Here is a 24,699-nt window from a genome sequence, read left to right on the forward strand (position 1 = left end):
GCTCGTGATCGTACTCTCCTATTTGAAAGGTTCTTTATGTTACATAGTCCTTTTAAACTTTCCTTTTCCCAGATCTTTGCAATAAAAAGTTTCAGATGAGACAACGAAATCCTGCTGTTACTTTTATCATATATATGCTAACTACGTTAACTACTAAATATGATAATGGATTTGTCAAACATCAGAAAGGATTAAAGCAGGATCACCATAATCACCTAGATGTACAAGTGTTTTCAATTATGTGATGTGATAGGAATCGGAACAGGAATAGTACATTAATGTGTAACAAATCAAAACCCTAAAAGCGTATGTCATCGGAACCAACATCATACCGCGGTTCGGCTTACTTATAAAAAGAAATCGGTCTATTATACATGCATGATGAAAAGGTAATGTATTATCATATTAGGAAAAAGATGAACTTGATGTGCTCGAAAGGTACGAAAATACTGACTAAATGGTACTAATTTCTCTTCTATAGATTAATCTATGATTCTCATTTCTAAGCTACGTCACATATGTAAATTCGGTTAAATTTACCACTTTGATGAAGATGCACCGATGAGATGAGGGACGGGGATGTGCCATGTGTCAGTGATATAAGAACTTAGCATATGGTAATTTTTACATTATTCTGGGAAAAATGAACCGAGATAGTAATACTGTTTACGTGATATACGCAAAAGCCTATCCACAAACTGAAGAAAGCCTCCCAAGGAAGAAAGATGTCGTGTAACAGCAACTTTACACTGTGGCTACTACACTAAGGGCATAATAGCACTAGTCAACAGAGGAAATCCATGGCCGCACACACAGATAGCAAACAGCAACAGCCTAACCACTTGCTACAATAAGCTCATCCCAGCTGCTTTTAATGACAAGCAATCTAGCAGATTGGTATAGGACAGTCATTCATGTGCAATATGCAGAAAAAACATCGATAATTGGTATGATATGCATTTACTGAATGAAATACACGCACTCTAGTTCTCTACTACTAGGAATGTTTTTATATCATACTCTTTGTGTTCGTGTGTGATAGAAACAGTAAAACGAACTGACGTACAGTAAGTTGGTTTCACATTTACGAACAGAAGTGATCCGTACCTCAGAACATGATTTTCACCAAATCGAGCCAATTTTCTTTTGGTGTAACACAATGCTTTACTTACATGTAAAGTCGTCCGCATAAATTCTAAGGATACAATGTCGCAGTTACGCTGAACCATACGGATTTTGGCTAACGTAATATTAAGAAACATGTTCACTTCCATTTTTCAGTTGGTGGACCGTAAGACAATTCTATTTGAAACGAGCTGTAAATAATTCATTAGTATTTTAAGTAAAGAAGTGTGGGAAACGCTTGCAAACATTCTGTGGTAATTATTTTGCCCGTTAAAGTACAATTTTAAATGAAGAGAGATGCTGTACATAGTATACCTATAATATCACTATATAGAAAAAAGACTAATCGCCCTTTATTTTGTTAAGGGAAAAATTGTGTGCCAACGTATTACCGTTTACGTGACCCGCCAAAAACCTTACTCACGAAACAAAAGAACGGATAAATTACCTCAGTTCAAAAAAGTGTATTACCGTACACAAAGGGAAAAACCACTGCCATTTTATCGATTATGCGTGTGTTATTCGCCGACAGATCAGTGAAAGAACAAGATGTACGTACTGTCATCACGTATCTGATTTTTTCTATTTAGATACAATTAGTATATAAAAGCCGATGCAATTGTTGTCGACGGGGAGTTAGCCAACAGAAAACACAACACTACTTGATTTTTTATACTCATAAAGAATTGTACGATTATTATGAAGGTCACCTTGTCTGTAACGCTCCTCGCTTACTTTTTTATGCCTCTCACTGTCCTCGCCTCTCCGGTTTACACCCGCCGTTCTCTTGAAGAGCGTGCTGACGTCCGCGATGCGACGGCAGAAGAAATTGCAGAGCTTGAATATTACAGTGCCTTGTCTGCAAATGTGTACTGTATTGGTGTGATTCCCGGAGGTACCTGGGTCTGCCCTAATTGCGACAAAACGAATAATCTGGAGATTGTGGATACCTTTACCACGATTGTGTACGATACCAATGTCCTGATCGCTAGAAGTGATTCTGAAAAGACAATTTATATAGTCTTTAGAGGTATATTTGATTTCTTTTTGTTACTAAGCTAGGAACAGTGTTGTATCAAATCCAGTTGAACTAAATTTTACTACGGTGTATAATCGTTATTTTCATCGCTGATGTCTTTATAATCGTTAATAGGTTCCGTTTCAATTCAAAATTGGCTTGCTGTAAGTACGCTAAATAGCTGTGTGTGTACCTACTTAATGAAGAGTTGTTATTAAAAGCCATAACCCATGCATATTCAATCCTCTCATTATTCTGGCCTATATCAACAGGATTTAACAGCCACTCTCGTTCCCTACCCCGATGCATCCTTGACTGCATACGTTCACACAGGCTTCCTCGCCAGTTATACCGAAGTCCAATCAAAATTGATGTCGACTGTGAAGAGCCAGATGAATGCTCATTCAGAGTACAAAGTTGCTGTTACAGGGTAACGACAAAGATTGAAATGCTTTCAACTTGTACCAAGAACTAATTTGCATTATAAATACTTACTAAATTCACAGCCACTCTCTTGGTGGTGCCACTGCGCTCCTGTGTGCTTTAGATTTGCATCAACAAGGCGTCTCGAATATTGAGCTTTTCACCTTTGGTATATACTTCTACTTTACTTATTCATATAGATTCAATAATGAAATCTTTAATAGAAAGCAACATTAAAATAAATATATGAGCTTATATCTAGCATATCATTAACTTTTAATCTAATTTATTAGGACAACCTCGCGTAGGCAATGCGGCTTTTGCTAAATACGTTGTAGATACTGGAATTCCGTACAAGCGAACAGTTCACGAACGTGACAGTAAGTCTTCGGCTTGTTATACTAATTCAGTTTAGGGAAGAGGGAAAACATCTCACCATAGAGTTTTTTTTGGTGTAATGATGTTATTTTACAGCCGTGCCACATGTGCCCTCCGTTGTTGCTGGCTTCCTTCACGCGGGCATGGAGTTCTGGGATGTTCCTTTAAGCAGCAAAGTCCGTAAGTACAAGTTCACTTTTTCTTCGTTCTCCGTGTCAGTTTTTATTTTCGCTTTGAAAAAAAATCGTATTCTAGCCCTTCCTATAATTACTACTTGCCACCTATTAATATTAACTTTCTAATAACTAGAGGTCTGCCCTAACGGAATCGAAACTGCTGACTGCTCTAACAGCGTTGCTACTTTGACAAGCTTTGTCGATCATACTACGTAAGTAAACTCTTCATAGTTTTCATGCTTATTCTGACATTATAAAACACTTTGTGTAATCTTCTTTTCGTTCATTATACTAACAATTGTTTCTGCTCTTTATGATACTTTTTAGATACTTTGATATGAGCACGGGTATTTGCCTCTAGAAATCAAAGAAACTTTAGTTTCTAGCCAATCAAAGTGATGTTACTATTTATCAGCTTCTATCAACTAAATCATTATTACTGCAATGGGTGCGTATTTTCGCTATAGCTTGAAAATGGACATTTTCTGTTGTCAGTTTATCTAGTTAGTCTTACAAGTCAAAATATATTCTTTTATAAAAAAAGCCAAAAATAAATGCCCTATACAGTACACATTTATTTTACTATCACATATATTACCCGTTCTTATACTACCTACACAACGTCTTGTTAACATGAGATATAGCGCCAACAAGCGTGATGTAGCAAAAGCAGTTGGGTTTTTTTGGGTATTTTGCCATTTGGAATTTCAATTGCTCATTACTGCCACGGTTCGCTACATAAAATTTGAGAACACTTGCCTTTTATGAACGAGAGCTGAGAATACTTTATAAATCGAGGCAACCGTTAACTAAAACTCTACTTATCCCTATACTCTCAAACCCATATCGGCTTATTTGCTCTTGATTGAAAGGGTCAATTTTGTAAGATATAAAAAAACTATTAAACATGTTCTACGTACGTATGCTTTATAGACTAACGAACCAAGCAATTATACATATAAAACCTTTTCGCGTTCTAGCAATGTGCACATATAGCAACGGTTCACGGTAGCTCAAAAATGGCTTAACATGTCAATCATTAAGACAACCAGCTGCGTTGTCGGTGCAAATCATAGAAGAAAATAAGTGTTTCCTTGTAGTAGAGATTACAATCTTACCGTCAGAAATGTGATAAAATCTTCTATGATTTAATTGCTTTTTAAATATATAACCCGTCCCTCAATGATGATACCTTGCACTCGAAATAAATTGCTGAGCATTTTTAACTTTCCAAGATTCCACATATCTTTATTGTCCGTAGTACATGAAGCAGACACGTATGCGTGGTAAAACTGTGGTTCCGTTTTTGCGATTATTTTTTTTACCTATCATATCCCGGATGCTTTAATAAAATGTCTATTGTTGATTTATGATACTGCCACACAACGATTCAGATCTCTTCGATCAAAATCTGTTAGATTTATGCGCAGATCACCTTTTCATGTTACCTCCCCACAAATTACAGCGAAAATCATTTTTTGTCTCACATCTATGAGCTCCAGATCGTTGAAAATCTGTTCGGTGGGGATATCATTTGTTACCTTTAAGAAGTTAAATGGTGCGGTCAATATTATTTTTCCGAATTCTTGGTACCTGGACTTTTGTCAGCGTTAAACCTGCGTTCGCGCGTCACTAATGCTAATGCTGCTACTGGTATACATTTTTCCTCGATGAGGAAAAGTATGTGTAAATGTAAGAGAGTCTAAGCGATATTGAGAAGAGTAATAATGTTGTACCACGGTACTACAAACATCGTAAGTGATGTAACGACATCATTACTCCATCTCTATGTGTGTGAATGATGGTGAGAAAATAATTATCCATCATACTCCTGATTCTCAGTCAACTGTATGCGTTCCGCAGCGGTATAATGTGATCCCAAATGATCTTTACTAATAGCAAAAAGACATTATTTTGATAGAACTGGCTAATATTAACGATGCAGACCAAACTTCGCTTTAACAAAAAAACCTAGGTTAGGAGGACAGAAGCGGTTAACCTACGTGATACGTATTAGCTCTGATTGCCTGGCGAATCAGTTGAGTCACAGTACAGAGTGGCTAAAAAAAGTACCATTGTACACTTTGCTAACTGTAAATTTTTAGGCCTGTTGCTAGTATAAGATATCACAGTAAGAAATGTACCAAAAAGCAACCGTATATGGCGTTGATGGGAATGACTAAAGTGAAAGAACACGCTTTTGAATGTCATAGATTTTAAAAGATTCATCTGTAAAAGCTCCTGTTTGTCTACGCAGTGGGGTTAGACGTCAAAACTTACACAAGTGTATGTAACACCACAGTCGATTACACGGTACACTGATTGACAAACGTGCCACAATAAGATCTTTTTTACACCCGCGGTGAAATACAGCAATATCTTACATTTGCCGGAGAGCAATGAAAATTACTTACATGAACATTTTTTAAAACTCACTCATAGATGAGCGATATGAGCTTATCGATGAAAGCATTGTTGAAGACCACTATTATATTACGGTATAGAATATGAGTGATCTTGCCACGCAACAATCTATATTATATCAGTTTATAGTTATCTAATTAGAATCAAAAGTATTGCATTTTGTCAATATATCGTTTGAAACCTTCTTTGCTTCATTATCCATATATGGCGATAAAAAACTTAGTAACTTGCAAAATGCATGAACTCGGAGCATTATACAGGATTTTCATTAAAGGTGTGAAGTGGAATATAAGTCTACGAAATCGCTTTACTTGAACACAGGTGTTTACGATGGTCGACCAACCGAAGCAGCAAAAAACATTGATGCATTACGTTACTTGAAAACGCAGAACGATCTTAAATTAGTAGTCGTCGAATCATCTAGGTAATAAATAATTCAACTAGATACAAAATCATTATTAACTATCTTGCTTAGTCTATAAAAACAGTGGGATGATGATAGAGTATGCGACTCATACTATCGAGGATACTATCAAGATTCTTGAATGTAATGTCGCCGCGTTACGAAAAGAAGCATCTCATTATGGTATTAATGCAACATTGGGAGACATTCAAGAAATTTAGTACATATGGTATCCAAGTAACCAAAACGAATGTGGCGTTATTCAAGACCAGTTTGGTTGATAAAGACAGATGGAAACACGTCCAGGTCAGAGCTGCTCAAATCCCTACCACTTGGAATGATCGGTTACTCCTCTTTAGAATACTTAGCGCTGTTAGAAGCATTATATGCAAGTGTTGAGGCAGTGGGATTCGGATGATAGTGTTCAGTCAAATTACTTAAATCTCATACTAATATATATTTACAGGTTGATCTCGTATACTCAAGAGATTCAAAGAGAACTCTTACAAGAACGCGTTAATGTAAACAAGCCTTCTGGACCTTTGGTTACATCTGTTATCCATTAGTCATATTGGCTATAACATGAGCATAAGCTTTCTTTTTTTCATCTTTGCATCTTCTTTTGTATCTTCCTCCTCCACATCTTGTTACAATTATCACTATCATAACAACCATTCCGATAATTTCAATTATTCCGCATCTTATTCCATACAACAATTTTATCAATTATCCAATGACACACACATTTTAATTTAGTATCATCACTTCTATGCATATACAATATATACAACATCCGTTTTTTTGCACATGCAAAATAAAAAAAGCAATATAGGCAATCATTATATATCTCACTAAAAGCTACTTACACTTTTTTTTTGAAAACTTTTGCTGATATAGGTTTTTTATTGTATCCGCTGTTCGTCATTGTCGTCTTTTACAAGCCATTTGATTCGTTGAATGACTTGTGCCCGACTTATGACTGTTATTCTATAGATACTTACTATTGTTGTTGCTGTGATATATCCATTACATAATACTTATGTATAGAAGATAATACGTGCCTAGCTTTAATGACCAATATTTCGGTACACGAATTACATCTGATGCAACAACATCGTCGGCCATTTTGATTTTCATCATGCGCCAAGTTGAAATTTCCCCGGTAGCCAAATGGAAATGGGTGTCACGCCAAGTTGATAATCAAGGTGTGGCAACCATTAGTGAAAATCCTGTAATCAGTAAAGGAGAGAGTGAGAAAATTATGAGAAAGTTAGAAAAACTTCGAGTAATAATAAATATGTCAATGATCAATTCTCTCAGACTCGTTTTGAGTTAATACATTATCCAACATATTGTGGTCAGATACAATTGTCTGCGTTAGCAGGCTGCATAAATTAACCATTTTTGGCTGCGGTATAGAGATCAGCAAACATACCGGAAGCATCGACAAAAGAAAGAGAGTCCTTGATTGAAACATCCGAGGCTGGTACAACGAAGCTACCTAAATAGGTGCTTTGTGTAAATAATCGATGTATTATACTATCCTTTTAGCTACATATAACATACACGATCAGTTCGTAATACTTAATTAATTGCTTGTGCATGTTTCACACCCACAAGATCTCAATCGGACACACGAGTTTTTTCTTCGCCTTCTGTTGTCCCATAAGACAACGATTATGATCATCCTAGAGTCCACTTTTCCGATCTGACAACAAAAACTCAAATCCGGGGTTCTCTGCCTCCTGGACTGCTTCCACCGGCTACCCCCTGGGGAAATGGCCAATCCACGCACTAACAAACGCTGATCCTCTTTACGCGATGCATTTTTATTTTACCCACGATAACCAAATCTAGCAACTATGCCACAAAAAATATGCTGGCATCCCAGCGGCTATGCGCGTGTACGCGTAGAGACACACGCAAAGCATGTGTGCGCGTTTGCATAAATCGTTTCTTATCAATTACTTCTTCTTCAAAGGGAAACTTAATATTCTTTGCTATAGCTTACAATGCGGATATGTGGAACATTCATATCTTGAGTTCCTTCTTGATTTTCGTTGAAGAAATATCGAGCGATGGAAAAAAAACGTCAAACAATATAAATAGGACCTTACAATTTACGAGCCTGACTGTCATCTTCCAACAAGTGATATCAGTCTCTCCAAATCCAAACCCGAGCTCAATAATCAAGATGAAGCTGGCTCTCCCATTGACAATCCTTTCCTATGCCTTGGCTGCTGCTGCCATTCCTGTCAACAAGAAGCGTCAAGATGCTGACCCTGAGGCTGATGCTATTGAGACCAATGGTCCTCTTCCGTCTGGTACGGAAACCTATGGTGATACCGAATTGGCATACAATACAACCGATTATCCTGATTCTGTTGAAGCTGCCTTGAATGGCACCCGTGCAGTAGCCCTTGCCGCTGTCCGTGAACCAACCGCTCAGGAAGAAGAAATGATTACTTACTACATGACCTTGGCCGGTGCTGCTTACTGCTCGAGCGTAATGAGTGGAACTTGGGCGTTGTGCTTACGCTGTGGTGATGTCCGTCATACCGAGATCATCGAAACCTTTGATACGCTTATTCACGATACGAACGCTATGGTGGTTCGCGATGATGAATCAAAGACCATTGTTGCCGTTTTCAGAGGTATATTAAGAACCTGCAACTGATTATATTACCTGTCGCTGTCACTGCTTCCAGCATCAAGCGGCTTTTGGATATCTATTAACTTGATGATTTGCAATAATTATAGGTTCCGCGTCCCTTCAAAACTGGGCTGCTGTAAGTGGTTCTACTTGGTTGAAATGTTGGGTTATAACTTATGTTCATAACCATATAATAACTTCATTTTTTCCAGAACTTGGATGCCACGCTGACTAATTACCCCGCCGGTGGTCGTGTCCATAACGGTATGTTACATCCAATGCAAAACAGTTTAAAATGGAAAATTATAATAAGAGATGTATATTGACTACCATTCATCGTATTGTGTATATATCTTTTAGGATTCTATGAGAGCTACGAAGATGTCGCTGACGAACTTACTGCTGTTGTCTTTGACCAGCTTGAACAATACCCCGACTACTCGGTTGCCACTGCTGGGTAATAAGAAGCAAGAAAAGCTTACTATGTTAAGCGATACAAACATGCTAGACGTCCGAAGCTAAATTCATCGCTCAATATATCTAAATGCAGTCATTCGCTTGGTGGTGCTACTTCTCTCTTATGTGGTCTTGATCTCCATCAACGAGGTATTCCTGCTGATAAGATTTCCATTCACACAGCAGGTGCTCCTCGTGTTGGTAATACCGCATTCGCCAATTACATTATCGACACTGGTATCTATTACACTCGTCTCACTAACAAGCGTGATCGTAAGTTTTAACCTATTCCGCACTCGTATCCGGCCTCTCCTCTCTGATATCTTAGCTCGCTAGAAACACATTATAACGATTATTACTTGTAGTTATTCCCCATGTTCCCTCAACCACAATGGGATTCATGCATGCCGGAGAGGTGAGCTAGACATCACAAATCTTGTTTCCAGAATGGACGGTTTATATCTCGAGTTAGTGTGTTGCTAAGCTATTCTTTTTGCCACTGTTTACAGGAATACTGGATCCGCAGCGATGACACCATGCAAGTATGCGAAAACGGTCTTGAGACACCTGATTGCGCTAACTCTACTCCTCTCTTTACCAACATGGCCGATCATCTTGAGTAAGTCTACATACAGTTCAAGAAGGGAATAATGATGTTCAGTGAACAGAGACTAACGCATTTCAAATCATCATTAGTTATATGGGTCTGCTCGGTCTTTGCCTCTAAGTTGTTCCAGGAAAAGGGAAACGGGCAAACCGACATCTTACTATCAATTTATCTGTCAAAGACAGAGAAACTCCATATTTTATATAAAAATGAAATAAAATCAACTGTAACTGTTATACATTATCTATCATATATCTGTTTTACAGTACACTTATGCGAGAGTGACGATGGATACTGGAGCAGGAAAAAGAAGGATGCGTGAAGTAAAAGAAGGAAGTGGTTGTAATAGCAGTTTACGTGTAAAAAAACTGATGTTGAAATGCGAATGATGCCAGGGTAGATGCTAATGAGGAGAATAGTAGTAGAGATTTATGTGCTTTCAAGACGCGTCTTGAGACTCTTGCTCCATTCCATGTAGTCTCTATAGCGCTTTGTGTCCCTGTAATCTTGACGGTTAATCAGTGACACAATGCCGGAGACGGGTACGTGTTTCTTTTCGTCTCGTGAAGGTAACACTGGATCTGCTTTTTTATTGCTGCTTTTTGCTGCTTTTTCTCGTTTTTTTGATGTGGATTCAGTTTCTTTTGCTTTTGTTGCTGCAGTTGGTCCTCGTCGTGGGCGCTTCGTGGGCGGCCCATTCTCTGCATTATCTTGTTGTTCCCGTTCCTTTTCTTCTTTATCGCCATCGTCATCTTCTGTCTCTCCCTTTCTTTTACGCCGAGGCCGTGATGCAACAGTGGATCCTTTTTTCAGTTCTTTGAGTTCCATATCAGAAACATCAGATACCGCTTTGAGGTATCTGTTGAACTCAGTAGGATTGGATGCACACATTTCTTGTAACTTGCTTTTTGCTATTCTTTCCTGTTGACAAAAGTACGTCAATCCAAAAACGTTCAATGTTTTTTTAACGAGACTACATAGTTTTATATTCTGCTTACACCAAACGCTTTCGCGCAAGAGTAGAATACTGCGCCTTTCCATGCTGGTTGGTTAAGTTCATCTTGTGCTGTCCTGCGCTGTGCTTCTCCCATTTTCGAGACATACGCCGTTGAAAATGAAGTCCATAGCTTTTGAACGTGCGGTATCATTGTTGTGCATCCAAAGGTCACGCCTAAACTTTCAAACGTAACGGTCGGTTGTAGTTGCAGTGTTTTGCGGACAACGCTGATTGTATTTTCGTATGCTCGTTTGGGACATCCCGCTAACTGTGCTGCTAGACTATTGTCCCAACCCGATCGTGATAAACTACACGTTAAATTGGATTTTGCAAATAGGTCAAAGTTTGCAAATTGAGCAATTGAACGCGTTGATGAAATGGCTTGTGTGCTCGCGGTGACAGGTACCTTTCGAACGCCATGTGGATCGCAGCGACCGTTCGGCAATTGGGACCTTTGTCAAAGATTTTGGCAGGAACATTGACAGCAAGTTGTCGTTGAAAGTATTCGGCCCGATCCTGAAGTTGTTGGTCGTCTTTGAGGTGGAGTCGATCAAGGCAGTGAAAGAGCGGATTTTCGCCAGACATTTTATAGTGTTAGTGAGAAAAGAGGAGGATTCCAAGCAAACTCAAATGCCGACGTTTAAGCCAGATACAAGCACACAGTAGCGGCCTCTTTAATGCGGGATAAAATATGCTCACAGCAACAGGAAAGCCTATTCACCGGATTTAACCAGCTTCATACTAACGACATACTAATAAGCAATCATAATGCTTTCTTTTTTTACTTTTAGAATGATCAAAGAAATTATAAACTGTACAAACAAAGAAGACTAATACATCACATGGGCTAATATTACAACTGATGCGGATAACTTCATAACTCCTCATCCTCCATCAATCTATCATTAATAAATCGCTGGACGTCACGCCAGTGTATTCTCTCCTGGCTGCCGGTATCTCTGTCGCGGATGGTCACCGTCTCGTCCTCCAAACTCTGATAGTCCACCGTGACACACCAAGGCGTACCGATCTCATCATGACGATAGTACCGTTTGCCGATCTTGAGTTTCTGTGCTTCGACCATAGTAAACCAGCCACGTCGTCGCAAGGTCTTGGCAACGGATTCTGCAAGTGGCATGAATTCGGGTTTGCCTGTGAGGGGCATTACTGCACACTTGACGGGTGCCAGACGAGGGTGCAGTCGCAGAATGTTGCGCGGTGGTTTGTTGTTTCCTTCCGACACTTGATGGAACGCATCGCAGAGATACGCCAGCATGGCACGGTTCAAGCCACAAGAGCTTTCAATGACATGCGGCACGTAACGCACAGGCTTCTCTGCTGGGATCAAGCAGTCGTCGGCTTCGATATGCGGTGACGATACACGTGCTTCCTCCTCGACCACCTCGAATGCGGCGGCGCTGTTCTTGATGTGTTGCGTCAGATCATAGTTGCCTCGATGCGCAACGCCTTCAACCTCGCCCCATCCCCATGGATAGAGATATTCTACATCGGTGCAGCCTGTGGCATAGTGGGCCATTTCGTTCTTTTCGTGGTCGCGTTGACGGAAGTTCTCTTTGTGACAGGCATGCTCGAGCCACCACTTGAACCGTTGCTCGCGCCAATACTTGAACCAATGCGATGACTCCCATGGTGGAATGAAGTACTCTAGCTCGAGCTGCTCGAACTCGGGCGTCCGGAAAATACCATGTTCTAATCGGATTTCATTACGGAACGATTTGCCGATTTGGGCAATACCAAAAGGCGGTCGCTTATTCATCGTTCGTGTCACCTGTTCAAAGTTGATAAATACGCCTTGAGCAGTTTCAGGGCGTAAGTAGACTGTGGATGGTCTGAGGACCTGGTCGACAGCTTCACGTACGGAGGTTAGGTTGTTATTGTTGTTTTCATGCTGTTGCGTGGTGGTCTGGATAACGCGGTCGATCGGATCGATCGGATCCAAAAACGTTTTAAACATCAAATTGAATGGTCGACTTGCAGTTAGGAAGGGTGAGTTGCTGTTGGGTTCGACGTAGCCATTGTAATCCAGCGGAATTGAACAGTCACCTGTTTTAGACGCAAAGTCAATGCGTCCCTTTTGACCCTGACTGTCAGGTTGCACAAACGCATTGACATGCAACATAATCCGTTTGCCTTCCAGCGTCGTCTTGATATTAGGTGCAATTTGTTCCTCAACTAGCTTTTGCCATGCTTTTGCTGTTGCTTTATCTGGTGCATCTACGGGTATACGACCACCACCGCTGACATTGTCTTTGTCTGTCGGTAGAAATTCAAGTGCAGGCGCCTTGTCAGGTCGAAATCGTTCTTTGGTCAAGATACAGTCAACCAGCAAGTCAGTAAATTCGTCCACGTGGCCAGACGCTTTTAATACAGGGTGCGGTGTCAAGATACTCGTATCAAGGCCAACCACGTCGTCTCGCCAATAAACATGTCGTTGCCACCATGAATTCAAAATGTTCTTTTTAAGCTCGACGCCTAATGGTCCATAATCGTATGCACCGCGGAGTCCGCCATAGATTTCTGCAGATTGGTATAAGAAGCCACGACGTTTGCAAAGGTCTAGTAACGCGCGGAAAGAAGCAGCAGCAGCAGCAGCAGCCATAGCGGACGTCGTTTGGTTTAGGCAAAAAGAAAAATACTGGGTAGTTGCTCGCCAGTAGAACTCGAGCATTTTGTGTCCGGAACGAAAGTTTAACCAGTCACAATGCTCGTTTGGTATGTACGTGTAATCTTGCTTTAACAACGCCTTTCTCTTACTATCTATTCTCTGCGTTTCCTCCCATAACGTCATATCAAATCAGAATGAATTCTTCCAAAGAAACTACCAAAAGCTCTGGCGAATCACAACCAGCCTCTGCGAAAAGGAACGAATGTCAGCTTTACGAATTAGTTCAATACCAGTGCGAAGTCGGGAGCACACATATTGAATGCAATCCCTTCGTTCGAGTCTTTTTACGGTATGCTTAGAAACGAACAATTACAATGCTGGCATGACAGTTGCCGAGTTATAGAGAGGGAAAAAATTCACAGAAGGGTTGCCATGCATATTCACTGAACGTTATCACGAAATAATAATCAAAGGTGTACTGGCAAGCCGACAACGGAGGTTACACCAGAATATGATCTCAATGGTGATCCAGTGACAAAGTAAGGATCGAGAGCGTAGAGAAAACGCGCATAATACCTCATTGATGCTGATTGATACGCCCATCATATGTTGATATATCTAGTGTCTTGCCTGACTTTGGAGCCGTCGGATCGAAAAAGACGCCTCCTGGCATAGCCATGATGGAAGAGGAAAACAATTGATCGTCCTGAGAGCATTTACTTTTACTGTACATACACACACACACACATTATATTCTACTTACTGCTACCACTGCACTCATTGTATACCACCAACAACAACCCTTTTTTTATGCATCATCCCTTTGTCAATTTATCTTAGACGATTCCAGCTTTATCAACCATAGCTAGTGTCAACCTCATGATCTTGATAAACCACTTGCAACTAGACGCAAAGTATAAAAACAATCCAGACGCTATTGCAGCCGTTTTGTGAAATTACCATTGCCGCATACTCTTCTTTACTGCAACATCGTCTTTTCTAAAACATGCGTCGTCTCATCCTCCCAATTTCTCTCCTGGTAGTAGCCACATTTGCTTTACAAGAAACTGACAGAGCAGCAGCATCCACCAACGAATTGTCCAGTGTCAGTGGTAATACGGGTATCTCTGTTGCTGACACCTCATCTTCCACTACCAACAATGGAGTTGAAGTCAGACGTGGCGATATCCCACTAGACGATGTTTTGTCGTCTGTCGATTCGAACTGGCGCGGTGCTTTGCAACAAGCCGCTAGTAGTTCTGGCGTTGGGAGAGTTCCGTCTGAACAAGGTGCTGAACAAGAACAATCAGCAAACGAACAAGAAGCAGCTGCTTCAACGGCTAACCAGCAGCCAGTGGAATCCGAGCCTGCTCCCGCTGCACCTCCTCCGCCAGCAGCACCGGCTGCCCAAGAACAAGCAGCACCACCTATCCAGGAACTAGCATCTACGCCACCGCCACAGGCTCAAGAAGCGCCTGCAGCACCCGCACCCGCAGAAGCACCAGTCCCAGCTACGCCAGCACAACCGCCTATCAGACAACAAGCGAGACCTGTAGTAGGACAGGTAGCTGGCGCTCCACCTGCCGCCGAGCAAGAAGGAGAGGGCGAGATGGCACCCAATGTGCAGAACCGGCAAGTAGTTACGCCGACCTATACTTTGCCGGAATCACCGACAGGAACACCCGGATACACTGATACCACACCTGCCGAAACTTATACTCCTCTTCCAACCACGATAACAACGCCTACCTTGACAACCACGCGTATGCCTACCACTGGTGTTTCCACAATAACGCACACGGTGACAGCAACCCCTTTGCCGCGCCCCAGCGCTGCCAATTCCCGCTTTGCTACAGCGTACTCTTCGCTTCTTATCGAAGTCATGCTTCTGTCATTTGTAGCTTTAGCCCTTTGAAAAGTAATATTTCCCTGTTTTACAAAATTTATAGTATATTTTAGTTTATAATACAATCTGGCTTTTCTCCTTCTTTTGCTGTAGCTTAAATAATACATCCAATGATATGTGATGCGCTTGTGTTGCTTCTGTGTACATCACGGGCAAACAGATGAGGGAGAAAAAAAAGGGGGAGGAGGGTGGTAGTATCAATGATGCGCTCTTTTCTCGAACAAGGCATGTGTCCATGAGAGTGCGAAAAAAAAGAAAAAGGCAAGAATTAAGAGCTATCTATAATGCGTATCGTCCAGTTTGCTATGCGTTATGTTTATCGGGAGTCGTGTGTGTATATCGTTGCGTTTTATATTGTAATTTGCGTTGCTGGTCGATGTAATATGTGCTGGTATGCAATCGGTTTTTCGTTTAAACGGCAAAAGATTCGCCGCATCCGCAAACACCTTTGGCATTAGGGTTGTGGAAAACGAATTGGGAAGAGAGTTTGTCTTCAACGTAATCCATTTCCGATCCAAGAACCGTAATGAGTGCTTTCGAGTCTACCAGTACGGTAACACCTGCATTTCGGGAGTAACAGCAAGAGTAAGCTATTTGTTAAAATCAAAACTTGCTGTAAATCTCTCTCTTACCGTCTTGCTGCACAATTTCGTCGAATTTTCCTTTTGAATCGGTAAACTCCAGAATATAAGAGTTGCCAGAGCAGCCTTTCTGTCTGACACCTACTCGAAGATATTGAGGCGTAGGTCCATCGGTCAATCGCCTCAATCGTGTCACTGCTGACGGGGTCTGATATAATATGCATATACAATTGAACGTGAGTAAGAGAGATTTAATGGAGGTTGTGTTTTGCTTATGAATCAAAAGAAAATCCCATAATAGAAAGCGAGAAAGATTACAAAAAAAGAGTACGTACCAGAGTCAATGCTGCTTTCCGCAGACGTAAACGAGAGCTGGCATTAGATGTTTGCTTTGCTGAATTAGCTGCTGCTTGCTTTACTACTGCACCAAGTGCCATAGTGTGTGTTGTATATTGTATGTGGAGTCGAAGAAAAAGTAACACACATTATAGATCCCGAACCTGTCCGGTTTAATATTGTGCGGGGGCAACAATCATGCGAAATTTATGTGACTACGTTGAAATGTCAGGATCCGGCACAAATCCCTTTAATTCAAATGTTTGTTATCTCGCAACTCTTCTCAGCGCATTATCATTCTTTCTGTTACAAGGCACTAGTTCATACATAGTTTGCTTGAACGAAACAATTTCTGCTTCGTACATCTTACCTCGTCATTTGCTTCACTCAACAGTTAGAATTCTGATGATGGCGATGTCGGAAAACGAGAACTTGGCAAACTAGTAGCTTCCATACAAAGTACGCTTTTCTCACGGCTTCACAGTATCATAGCAAACACCAATTTCTCTTATCGGCTGAACGTATTGCCGCAATCGAAATGCGCGTTGATTTTCTTTCGAAAGGTCCATGGAGAGGTGAATTTTAACAAACCAACAAGCCCAAATATGCTACAGGTATAAAGAAACGTTACAGATTAATTTCAAGTACGAAGGTTGTTTTAGATATCTATATTTTGGGTGAGCCAAAAATAGTGTTATATACACCTCAGGGATACAAAACGCATATACTCACCCGGATTGGCCAATATGCTCGAATGAAAAAGCATGATTTTTGCGTGTACGACAGTGATGGTGGATCTCTACCTGCTGATTGTTATAATCCGATCTCCTGCGTATTATTCTCATACGTTATATAGGTTTATCATTACATGATTGTTCAACATGTATTTTTTTGAGTATGCACTCTGTGGCCCATGGACCTGTTGTCTGCAGATTTAATACGCGGCGATTACGACAATGATTTACTGCTTCACTTCTTGATTCAAGTTTGCTTGACCATACAGTATCACAGAACTAGTAGCATCTTGGTTCTTATCCACTCACTGAATGATCCTGAGTGAGATGCATGCAAAACAGTTGCGAGAACGAGTTGCTATTGCAAAGCGTTATATACTAATTAACTACGGATGTTTTTCTTATCTTCAAACTATGCTCAAAAGGGAGCCCAGTTGGTTAAAATATCTTCGGGACAGTCAAAACTTCAGTACTTCAATCCTCCATTGCTACTCTATAGTCACTCTGTCATCTACACAGGCCAACTTGTGAATGATTCCTTATCATATGTGGATTAGCTGACATGGAAGCAGATTGCATGAAAGGAAGACTCTCGGTAATTCAGCTATTGCATCCTATTGATCGCATTTGATGCTTTTCGCTTCTATACTTACAGATATCACAAGCATTCTCTTCAATTACAATGCACATACAAGAAACAAAATAATTTCGGATTACCAAAGACCCCTAAGCGTCGCAGCTTGAATGGTACATTTGAACTACAAAAGAGCAAACAAACCCAAAGTTCTGTCACTAAAGGCATAAGTACTAAGTACAGACCACCAAGCCAGCAAGTTCTGCTTAAAAGTGTTGTCATTAAGAAAACCAGAAGGATGGATGGGAGGAAGTCAACACTGAGGAATCGTCAGACAATACCATTTGTATCAGAAAATGCTTATACTATATGATATACTGGCTGCTTGGGCTTGTCTGTCATCTGTCCCAAAACACATTATAGCGCCGGATAAATCGTATTTACACTACTGCCTTTGAAAGGTCCTGATATTGGTCCTAAAATCCAAGTCTGCTTTTCATTTTTGTACCATCATGCAACTGCGGCTTTATATTTAATACGTGGAAATTGTTTTAATACTCTTTGCCTTGCTTAATCGATGGCTAAGGAAATCAAGAAACTACCGGCATCCGCTTTTTGTTTTAATAGACTATTTAAAAGCATGTTTCCAAAGCATCCAACTTATATCTTTCCATCGCCCTTGCTGATGACGGTAATTGCGACAATAAAGCTTTCTTCTTTTCCCTCCTCTTTCTCGTCCATCGGGAAACAGAAATGCAAATGACCCTCCATCACTTTGAAGTATATAGTAATTGCTTCGATATCTTGAGGTTTAGTGCGATCTCCTTCCAAAGTTTTTTGTCTGAGATTCATCCACCTTACTTTTTTTTGTTCCGAGATATATATGGGCAATGATGCACAAGTTGAATAGAGCTACTACCATACCTACTTTCCCAACGTAGGCACCGTTAATGTCAGATACGATATTCACGAAGAATGGCTACTGCAGTAACTAATCGTGTACGAATATCCGACAGTTGAGTCATTCTCATCAACACTTTGTTGAAATAGAAACATATAGCTCCATAACACATCATTTCTCCCTAAATAGCAAGTTGACCGCCGGGATGACAAATGGTTGTTGAGCAAGAAAGACATGTTCGTTCGACAACCATCCACAGCAGACTCACATACTACGATTCATAAGGGTTCATATGTAGTGCCACCATATGTCATACTGGCTCTTATAGTTTTAAGCGACGAGCGGCGAAATGCTTGGGTGTGTTCCACGATATGTGTGTATGATCGATCGAACAAACGAATGGAAATGAACAGCTCATCCATAAAGGACGACTAAGAATGACACGCTTGTTCAAAGCACTTATTATTTCTAATTTCGAACTTTAGAAGGCAATCGAGTATGATCAACGCCATTCGTTTCGAATTGTTGTCATGCGGCAACATCGACTCAGGTTGTGTCTCTTTCCACAAGCACTGACGACACCCACAACTACTGCGTTTTTTATATCATTTTCTTTGTTTTTAAATTGTGTCCCCAATGACAATGCGCTTCTTCTGAAAAGAAAAACACACGTCATTAGGAATGAAAGTGGTGAGATCTTGCCCCCAAGGGCTTATTGAGGAGAGATATGGTTTTTCACACACACAAACGTGTATCTGCTTGCTTCACTCTCGCCGGAGGGGGACCATCCAGGGGCTTTCGGGGTGCCCCAGAGTAGAGTAAAAAAGGAACCGTTAGTAGCCGGGTACTTTCTATCCTAATTACAAAAAGAGTGACAATGAACGATAAAGAAAAGGGAAAAAAGGCGGACAAGACAGGGTGCGGGAAAGGCAACGAGTCGGCGTAGTGGAGGTATAGTTTTTATTAGCAGTTGTTCTTCTAGCTACTTTGTGGGAGCCGGTTATACTCGCATATGCAAAAGGCGCAACACTGCACTGCCAATAGCCAACCCTACCAACCTGCTCCTTTTCTCTTCCCCCAAAGAAGCAGTCGTAGGCGTCCCCTGAAGGATGGTTGAGGGAATCTAGGGGGATTGGGCGAGAGTGAGCAAGCAGCCGTTTGTGTGTGAAAAAAAAAGTTGGAGAGGAAAGGGAAAGGAAAGGAAAAGAGTGAGATAAGAAAAAAAAGGACCTGGACCAGTTCTTTTATCTTTGGTTTTTTTAGCCCCCGCCCAACCGCCGCAGCATGCTCATCACATGGCTTTCTCTTTCAAAGCGTAGTCATAAAGGGCAGTGACTTGCATGAGATGGTGATGGTTGGTGTTGTCTATGAGAACGGTTCGCTGCGATACTGGAAGTGTGTGCACCTTATGCAGCTCATTGTTCTCTCTAGATTCTTTTTAAGACACCGCCATGTCAATGCGACGCGACCTTTGTTGCCTGTCAGTGTTCTGGCAGCATATCCAAATGAGTATTTACGCTGATGTCGATTGGTTTTATACAGACTGCCCGTACTGGGAAGTAATATCGACTGTAGCTTTGCCCTACTTGTTCTCCGCTGTTGCGATAGCTCTGTCCAATAAAGAGCCTGGTTCTTTCATATAAAGGTATGTACTTGTGTATTTTTTGATCCGCTACTGTCCAAATTGTCACTGGCTGCATTTCCAAACCAAGAAGCAGCTGATTGCGTACGTTGACAGGCGCTCGACCTTGTATCAGCATGTATGATTGATTAAATTACGATAAATCTTTTGGGTTAACGGAATGCTGTTTGAATACACTGTATGTTACATATTACATCGAGAACACATTACCGTCCGCTTTTATTATGTAGAGTAGGCGTATATTAAAGATGTAAATACAAGCGATCGTTAAGATTAAGACACAATTTGTTTCTATATACTACAAATCCCGTTTCAGTCCAACTCTTGGAGTGTCTTCCCGTTTCTGACCTCGATATGAGGAGGAGGAGAGAACAACATTGCACCAACTTCTCAGAACGCTAGTCTTTGGATCCCAAAAACGCGCTTGTACTTCATCTCGAGCACAGTTATGACCATCGTTTTGAATCTCATTTGTCTGGCATGCTCCGTTGCCGAGGTCATCAACATTTTGCCGAGCCCCATATTTTGACAGTCAGGATGTGTCGCAAGTAGTGCTATACAGTATTCGTCAAACCTATTCTTCGCAGTAGTATGGTCGTTGTCGTCGCCGTTGTCTTTGCTCCCGTCACCAGCTTTAATAGATCCATTGATGTTTACAACACAACAACTTTTTTTTCTTTGATTTACTGTTATCATTACTGCTGTTGGAACGATATGTCAATGAATAGCCAAACATACATCTCTCCAATACGCCAAGAAAGGTAGATTTCATGCCAGCTTTACGGATAACTGTAACAATATAATGGCTTGTAGCCCGGTCACCATGTATAATGTCTTTTCCCGAACTTTCTAGAATATAATGCAGGTGCATGTACACGTTAAGAAAATAAATCAATACCCATTTACGCTGGTCACTATCGTGCACGTCAATGATACGAAAAGCTGATGAACTACTGTAAGAAAGGATATCTTGTGAGTGGATTGGTAAGTCATTCAGAGTTAGGCGATGCGTATAGAAGGTCTTCAGTGGGGAAACCATCTTGTGTGTTTGTCTTTGACAGGCTGCTGCTGTTGGTTTTAGTGTGGCAAGAGTGGAAAATTGAGAAGCAAGGATTATATTGACAATGAGCCTATCCTTTATAAGGATGGATTTCTAAAAATTGGTATGTATCCCTAAAATATAGACTGTGCACCACGACATTGAATCATATTATACCCACTATGTACATGGTGAGTAATATCTACTAAATGAGCATCAGGTGACGCACGAATTAAGTCTGTATAGCGAGACGGCTCTTTTTTTTTATAACTGGATAGATAAAATTACAACAACATATATAAAAAACCAATAAGTACAAAATTAAAAGTGATGATTGACGAGCTTGAATATCAAAAGGCGTGGGTGGAAAGAAAAACGGTGGTAGAGGTATTAGATGGAAAAAAATATATATACATGATGTACAAAACAGAACAAGAACTTTTCTGTCATTAATCTTTTACGGTGTCCTACGGAAATGATTCCTTAACCGTTCAAGAGAGGTATCAAAGATATCGGCCACAAGTGCATACCCAGGCAAAGGATATTCCTCATACATATTCAATGGAGATCGTTTCTTCGTCCTCATAAACACTTCCAGAAGCGATAAGGATGTGGGAACATGATGGCCAGATGGAAGAAATGAGTCGATGATGGCAAAGCACTTGTGAAACGCTGCTTGCACTTTTGGTGGAAACTGAACTTCACTAGTAGCTGTGACGTTGCATAGCGCATGGAGGAGTTGCATCAAGAAATCAAAGGGTACTGTCATATTTAGAGAAACAGGTTAATGCGTTATTAGGTTGAAACAGTTTCCATAATCACACAAAAACAACGAAGACTTACGTGGAAGTGAGTCTGTCACCAGTTCCAAATTACGTCGAAGTGCAAAAATCATGATTTCGGATGATCGTACGGAGGTTGTGAAGGCGCGTTGCTGTATAGCTTCCAGTACGTCTTTGGTGATCCCTGAATCATTGCTTAGATGGCGTGGATGTAGCAAGCATGAATGGAAGATCGTTGTGAGCGTGTGGATAAATGCAAGGACCAGCGTTTGTGTTGGTTCTTGTATGTTCTCTATGTTACCCAGCGCTTCCGGGGAATATGGGTCTTCAAACGGTCGAAGCTCGTCTGGTAAATCGGCCCACCATTGCCGTGCAACAGGTTCAAATTGCAATATCAAGTCAAGGCTCAATTCTCCAGGAACGCCATGTACATTGCAATTTATTTGTTGCTACAGGTTTTTGTTTGTGTAAAAGAAAAAATTAATTTTATATACAACATTGTCATTAATCCCATTTCAATATAGCTCTTACTTACCATGACCATAGCTGAAAATGACGACGACGCAAATCGTAGAAAATGATTATACACAGATATATATTTTCGTGTGATTAACGGTTCATCAGGCGCCGTCTCGAGCTCGATGGGCGTAAATCGATAATCAGTCTTGTCATCCAACACCATATCACACAGTCGAATAAATGCTTGGTGATATATATAGTGTCGCTGAAACATAATCCTCGCAACCAGCGGCGTGCTAGAACGGTCACTGTAAAGAGGTTCGATATCCTTGCAAATCAAATAACCAATCGTTGCCAACCTCCGTGATTCATCGTACTGGATCAATCCATCAGCCAAGTACTGTTGCAAAAAAGTAATCGTCATGGAAATCTGCAATTTCTTGGTTGGATCATCGGGCATATCGTACACCATATCTTTGCATTTCAAGAAAAAGATCTCGGCAAGATTTCGTCGTTCTGCTGGTGACATGTTGGTATGAATCCGGGGACTGACTATTGCATCCACGCAGATAGCCAAAGTGAGCGAACATTTCATTGGGTCTTGCAAAGATCGATAATGTGCCAGAAACGTGGGAACATGGATCAAGCCCACGCTGGGGTTGCTGTGCTTTATATATTCCATCACAAGCGTATCGATAATTGCCCGATAGTTGCAGCTGAGTGGCTCGTGCGTAATGGCGAGTCGTTTGCGTGGTTTTCCGGCAACGGACCGTGATATGAAGCGGAATGGGGCAAGCGCTATACTGGCCGAAGTTGGTTCAAAGTAGACACGCTCTTTTTCAAATAAACCAGCAAATGGTGATAGATAACGTAGAGATGCCTGGCTGTATATGTACAACTCTTGTAGGTTTTTGATGCTGCTTTCCAGTCGCAATCGGCCATCAACTACGCTCAGCTCCCAATGTGTTTGCTGCTGCTGTAGATCGTTTATTGACATGGTCGTAACTGAAGTACTAGTCTCTGAGCTAGCCGAGCAAACGGATTCGCTGTACTCGCTAGGCGTTGTTGACCGACTAAAGTCTGGAGGTGTATTGAGATTACTGGACGGTAGTGGTAGTGCCTGCTGTTGTGCTATCGTCGACTGCCGGATCGCTTCGCTCAGTTTCTCCATTTCGGTTTCAAGCTGTAAAATCTGATTTTGCCAGTATTGCAAACGAGCATAATTATACTCATTCTCGACGTCGTCATCGTTCAAGTCAGGGTCATCGATGGGAATGCACTCGAGGTGGATTTTCGCACAGCGTTCACAAATTGTCGAATCGGGTCGATAAACGCATTTCCGACGACGAATTCTGCAGTCTACAATGAAATTAACAATTGTATTAGAAAGAAGCTATAAAAAGCGGTTTACTTTACACTTTTTATAATACAAAGATATAAAGTTGGTACTGACTGGAGCACGGCGTATCGTTTCTCATATAACCAAAATCCAAAAGAAGAATGACAAAACCACCTCTCCCCCGCTGCTTTACAATATAAGCTATTGCTGGGTTCAAGTCGAAAACCAAAATTCCGACGAGATCTTGTCCTTTTCAATGGCGAACAAAAAAGTGTTATCTTATCAAGTCGAAGCGCTCCAGAAGATGAGACGCAGTTGTAGGAATATCAGAAATCAATGCGAGTCCGAGTAAAGGGTTTGTTAATAAACAATTACAGGGGAAGGTCTTCTTTATAGTTCTTCAGCAGCTGTCGACGTTGATGTTGCTGCCAGGAAAGATTCTAGTTTTGAGTAGCCCAAGGGAACACGGTGATCCGTGGGAATATAACATTCAAATAAACCAGAGCATTTCTCTGGTATCTTCTGCATATCTGAGAAATGGCCGAAAAATGGGATATCTCTCAAGTCGTAATAAATCGAAATGGGCCACTAATATATCGTGGGCGTATAGTTATAAATGACATGGTAAGTATATCGTTGATCGGAAAGATACAGTAAGTATGACCAATCAGATACAAAGTCTACCATTAACTACGCATAGATCTTATGTCGCTTTCAATACAGCTGATGGTTATCGCATAGATGACAGCTTTGCATGAGCGCCAAGTAGGTGACGCGACCTTTTCTTGTAGTATCTTGACCAGATCATGATTCTCGACGAAATTCGAGCTCGAAGAATTGTCGAGTGGATAAAAGCTGTCCATATAATATGTAAAGTAACAAACGGTAGTACCGCCATCCTTGCGTTTTAGGGTATAATGCAGTAGATGGAACATCGCAAATTCGTAGCTCCGCAGGAAGTTCCATCCACCAACTACAAGCCATTGTTTCAATTGCAAAACAAAATCGGGACGAAGCTCACTTGGTTTGTCATGAGTAATCTGATATATTTTTCATTGTGTGTGTGTGCGTATCGATTACTTGTAGTTTCACATACAATTGTTGTTGCACTCATCATGAT

At 41.0% G+C, this 24,699-nt stretch overlaps 9 protein-coding genes across 9 annotated transcripts; 4 read left to right on the forward strand and 5 right to left on the reverse strand.

Annotated features, from left to right (window-relative positions):
- Positions 1-1,866: 1,866 nt before the first annotated feature.
- On the forward strand, positions 1,867-3,481 carry BDB00DRAFT_760805 (catalysis At the Interface: the anatomy of A conformational change in A triglyceride lipase; the record flags this gene model as incomplete). Its single annotated transcript, XM_053119234.1, has 8 exons — positions 1,867-2,155; positions 2,279-2,307; positions 2,416-2,573; positions 2,650-2,735; positions 2,860-2,946; positions 3,041-3,124; positions 3,254-3,332; positions 3,448-3,481. 8 exons carry the CDS (start codon positions 1,867-1,869, stop codon positions 3,479-3,481), a joined length of 846 nt encoding a protein of 281 aa, XP_052981346.1.
- Positions 3,482-8,141: 4,660 nt separating this feature from the next.
- Positions 8,142-9,783, forward strand: BDB00DRAFT_786667 (Alpha/Beta hydrolase protein; the record flags this gene model as incomplete). Its single annotated transcript, XM_053120629.1, has 8 exons — positions 8,142-8,601; positions 8,708-8,736; positions 8,813-8,864; positions 8,961-9,057; positions 9,151-9,329; positions 9,422-9,471; positions 9,566-9,675; positions 9,753-9,783. 8 exons carry the CDS (start codon positions 8,142-8,144, stop codon positions 9,781-9,783), a joined length of 1,008 nt encoding a protein of 335 aa, XP_052981347.1.
- A 42-nt stretch (positions 9,784-9,825) lies between these two features.
- On the reverse strand, positions 9,826-11,382 carry BDB00DRAFT_815798 (uncharacterized protein). The gene is made up of 3 exons (XM_053122937.1): positions 11,067-11,382; positions 10,662-10,968; positions 9,826-10,584 (listed from the first exon to the last, which is right to left on the reverse strand). The coding sequence occupies exons 1-3, from the start codon at positions 11,243-11,245 to the stop codon at positions 10,093-10,095; spliced, it is 978 nt and encodes a 325-aa protein (XP_052981348.1). The 5' UTR covers positions 11,246-11,382; the 3' UTR covers positions 9,826-10,092.
- A 43-nt stretch (positions 11,383-11,425) lies between these two features.
- On the reverse strand, positions 11,426-13,307 carry BDB00DRAFT_815800 (uncharacterized protein). The gene has a single exon (XM_053122938.1). It carries the CDS (start codon positions 13,278-13,280, stop codon positions 11,535-11,537), a length of 1,746 nt encoding a protein of 581 aa, XP_052981349.1. The 5' UTR covers positions 13,281-13,307; the 3' UTR covers positions 11,426-11,534.
- A 9-nt stretch (positions 13,308-13,316) lies between these two features.
- BDB00DRAFT_815803 (uncharacterized protein) lies at positions 13,317-14,235 on the forward strand. The gene is made up of 3 exons (XM_053122939.1): positions 13,317-13,635; positions 13,760-13,825; positions 13,909-14,235. Exons 1-3 carry the CDS (start codon positions 13,481-13,483, stop codon positions 13,985-13,987), a joined length of 300 nt encoding a protein of 99 aa, XP_052981350.1. The 5' UTR covers positions 13,317-13,480; the 3' UTR covers positions 13,988-14,235.
- Positions 14,236-15,212, forward strand: BDB00DRAFT_815804 (uncharacterized protein). Its single transcript, XM_053122940.1, has one exon. It carries the CDS (start codon positions 14,293-14,295, stop codon positions 15,199-15,201), a length of 909 nt encoding a protein of 302 aa, XP_052981351.1. The 5' UTR covers positions 14,236-14,292; the 3' UTR covers positions 15,202-15,212.
- On the reverse strand, positions 15,213-16,333 carry BDB00DRAFT_815806 (uncharacterized protein). The gene is made up of 3 exons (XM_053122941.1): positions 16,109-16,333; positions 15,825-15,981; positions 15,213-15,752 (listed from the first exon to the last, which is right to left on the reverse strand). Exons 1-3 carry the CDS (start codon positions 16,208-16,210, stop codon positions 15,604-15,606), a joined length of 408 nt encoding a protein of 135 aa, XP_052981352.1. The 5' UTR covers positions 16,211-16,333; the 3' UTR covers positions 15,213-15,603.
- Positions 16,334-20,126: 3,793 nt separating this feature from the next.
- Positions 20,127-21,081, reverse strand: BDB00DRAFT_815812 (uncharacterized protein). Its single transcript, XM_053122942.1, has 2 exons — positions 20,915-21,081; positions 20,127-20,809 (listed from the first exon to the last, which is right to left on the reverse strand). The coding sequence occupies exon 2, from the start codon at positions 20,654-20,656 to the stop codon at positions 20,351-20,353; it is 306 nt and encodes a 101-aa protein (XP_052981353.1). The 5' UTR covers positions 20,657-20,809; positions 20,915-21,081; the 3' UTR covers positions 20,127-20,350.
- Positions 21,082-21,152: 71 nt separating this feature from the next.
- BDB00DRAFT_815815 (uncharacterized protein) lies at positions 21,153-23,750 on the reverse strand. Its single transcript, XM_053122943.1, has 4 exons — positions 23,694-23,750; positions 22,317-23,599; positions 21,843-22,230; positions 21,153-21,761 (listed from the first exon to the last, which is right to left on the reverse strand). Exons 1-4 carry the CDS (start codon positions 23,716-23,718, stop codon positions 21,457-21,459), a joined length of 2,001 nt encoding a protein of 666 aa, XP_052981354.1. The 5' UTR covers positions 23,719-23,750; the 3' UTR covers positions 21,153-21,456.
- Positions 23,751-24,699: the final 949 nt, after the last annotated feature.

The sequence above is a fragment of the Zychaea mexicana genome (genome assembly GCF_025766255.1).
Source record: "Zychaea mexicana strain RSA 1403 chromosome Unknown BDB00scaffold_23, whole genome shotgun sequence".
In the NCBI taxonomy this organism is placed as follows: Eukaryota; Fungi; Mucoromycota; class Mucoromycetes; order Mucorales; family Lichtheimiaceae; genus Zychaea; species Zychaea mexicana.

Coding starts and splice junctions, on each gene's coding strand:
- BDB00DRAFT_815804 (XM_053122940.1), top strand. CDS start 14,293: ATGCGTCGTCTCATCCTCCCAATTTCTCTCCTGGTAGTAGCCACATTT.
- BDB00DRAFT_815815 (XM_053122943.1), bottom strand. CDS start 23,718: ATGAGAAACGATACGCCGTGCTCCA. Junction 22,231..22,316: donor CATTTTCAGCTATGGTCATG/GTAAGTAAGAGC, acceptor AAAAACCTGTAG/CAACAAATAAATTGCAATGT. Junction 21,762..21,842: donor GGTGACAGACTCACTTCCAC/GTAAGTCTTCGT, acceptor TAAATATGACAG/TACCCTTTGATTTCTTGATG.
- BDB00DRAFT_815803 (XM_053122939.1), top strand. CDS start 13,481: ATGAATTCTTCCAAAGAAACTACCAAAAGCTCTGGCGAATCACAACCA. Junction 13,636..13,759: donor TTCGTTCGAGTCTTTTTACG/GTATGCTTAGAA, acceptor TAATAATCAAAG/GTGTACTGGCAAGCCGACAA. Junction 13,826..13,908: donor AATGGTGATCCAGTGACAAA/GTAAGGATCGAG, acceptor TGATATATCTAG/TGTCTTGCCTGACTTTGGAG.
- BDB00DRAFT_815812 (XM_053122942.1), bottom strand. CDS start 20,656: ATGATAACAGTAAATCAAAGAAAAAAAAGTTGTTGTGTTGTAAACATC.
- BDB00DRAFT_815798 (XM_053122937.1), bottom strand. CDS start 11,245: ATGTCTGGCGAAAATCCGCTCTTTCACTGCCTTGATCGACTCCACCTC. Junction 10,969..11,066: donor ATCCACATGGCGTTCGAAAG/GTACCTGTCACC, acceptor TTTAACGTGTAG/TTTATCACGATCGGGTTGGG. Junction 10,585..10,661: donor CTTGCGCGAAAGCGTTTGGT/GTAAGCAGAATA, acceptor TTTTGTCAACAG/GAAAGAATAGCAAAAAGCAA.
- BDB00DRAFT_815806 (XM_053122941.1), bottom strand. CDS start 16,210: ATGGCACTTGGTGCAGTAGTAAAGCAAGCAGCAGCTAATTCAGCAAAG. Junction 15,982..16,108: donor GGAAAGCAGCATTGACTCTG/GTACGTACTCTT, acceptor ATATTATATCAG/ACCCCGTCAGCAGTGACACG. Junction 15,753..15,824: donor CGAAATTGTGCAGCAAGACG/GTAAGAGAGAGA, acceptor CCCGAAATGCAG/GTGTTACCGTACTGGTAGAC.
- BDB00DRAFT_815800 (XM_053122938.1), bottom strand. CDS start 13,280: ATGGCTGCTGCTGCTGCTGCTGCTTCTTTCCGCGCGTTACTAGACCTT.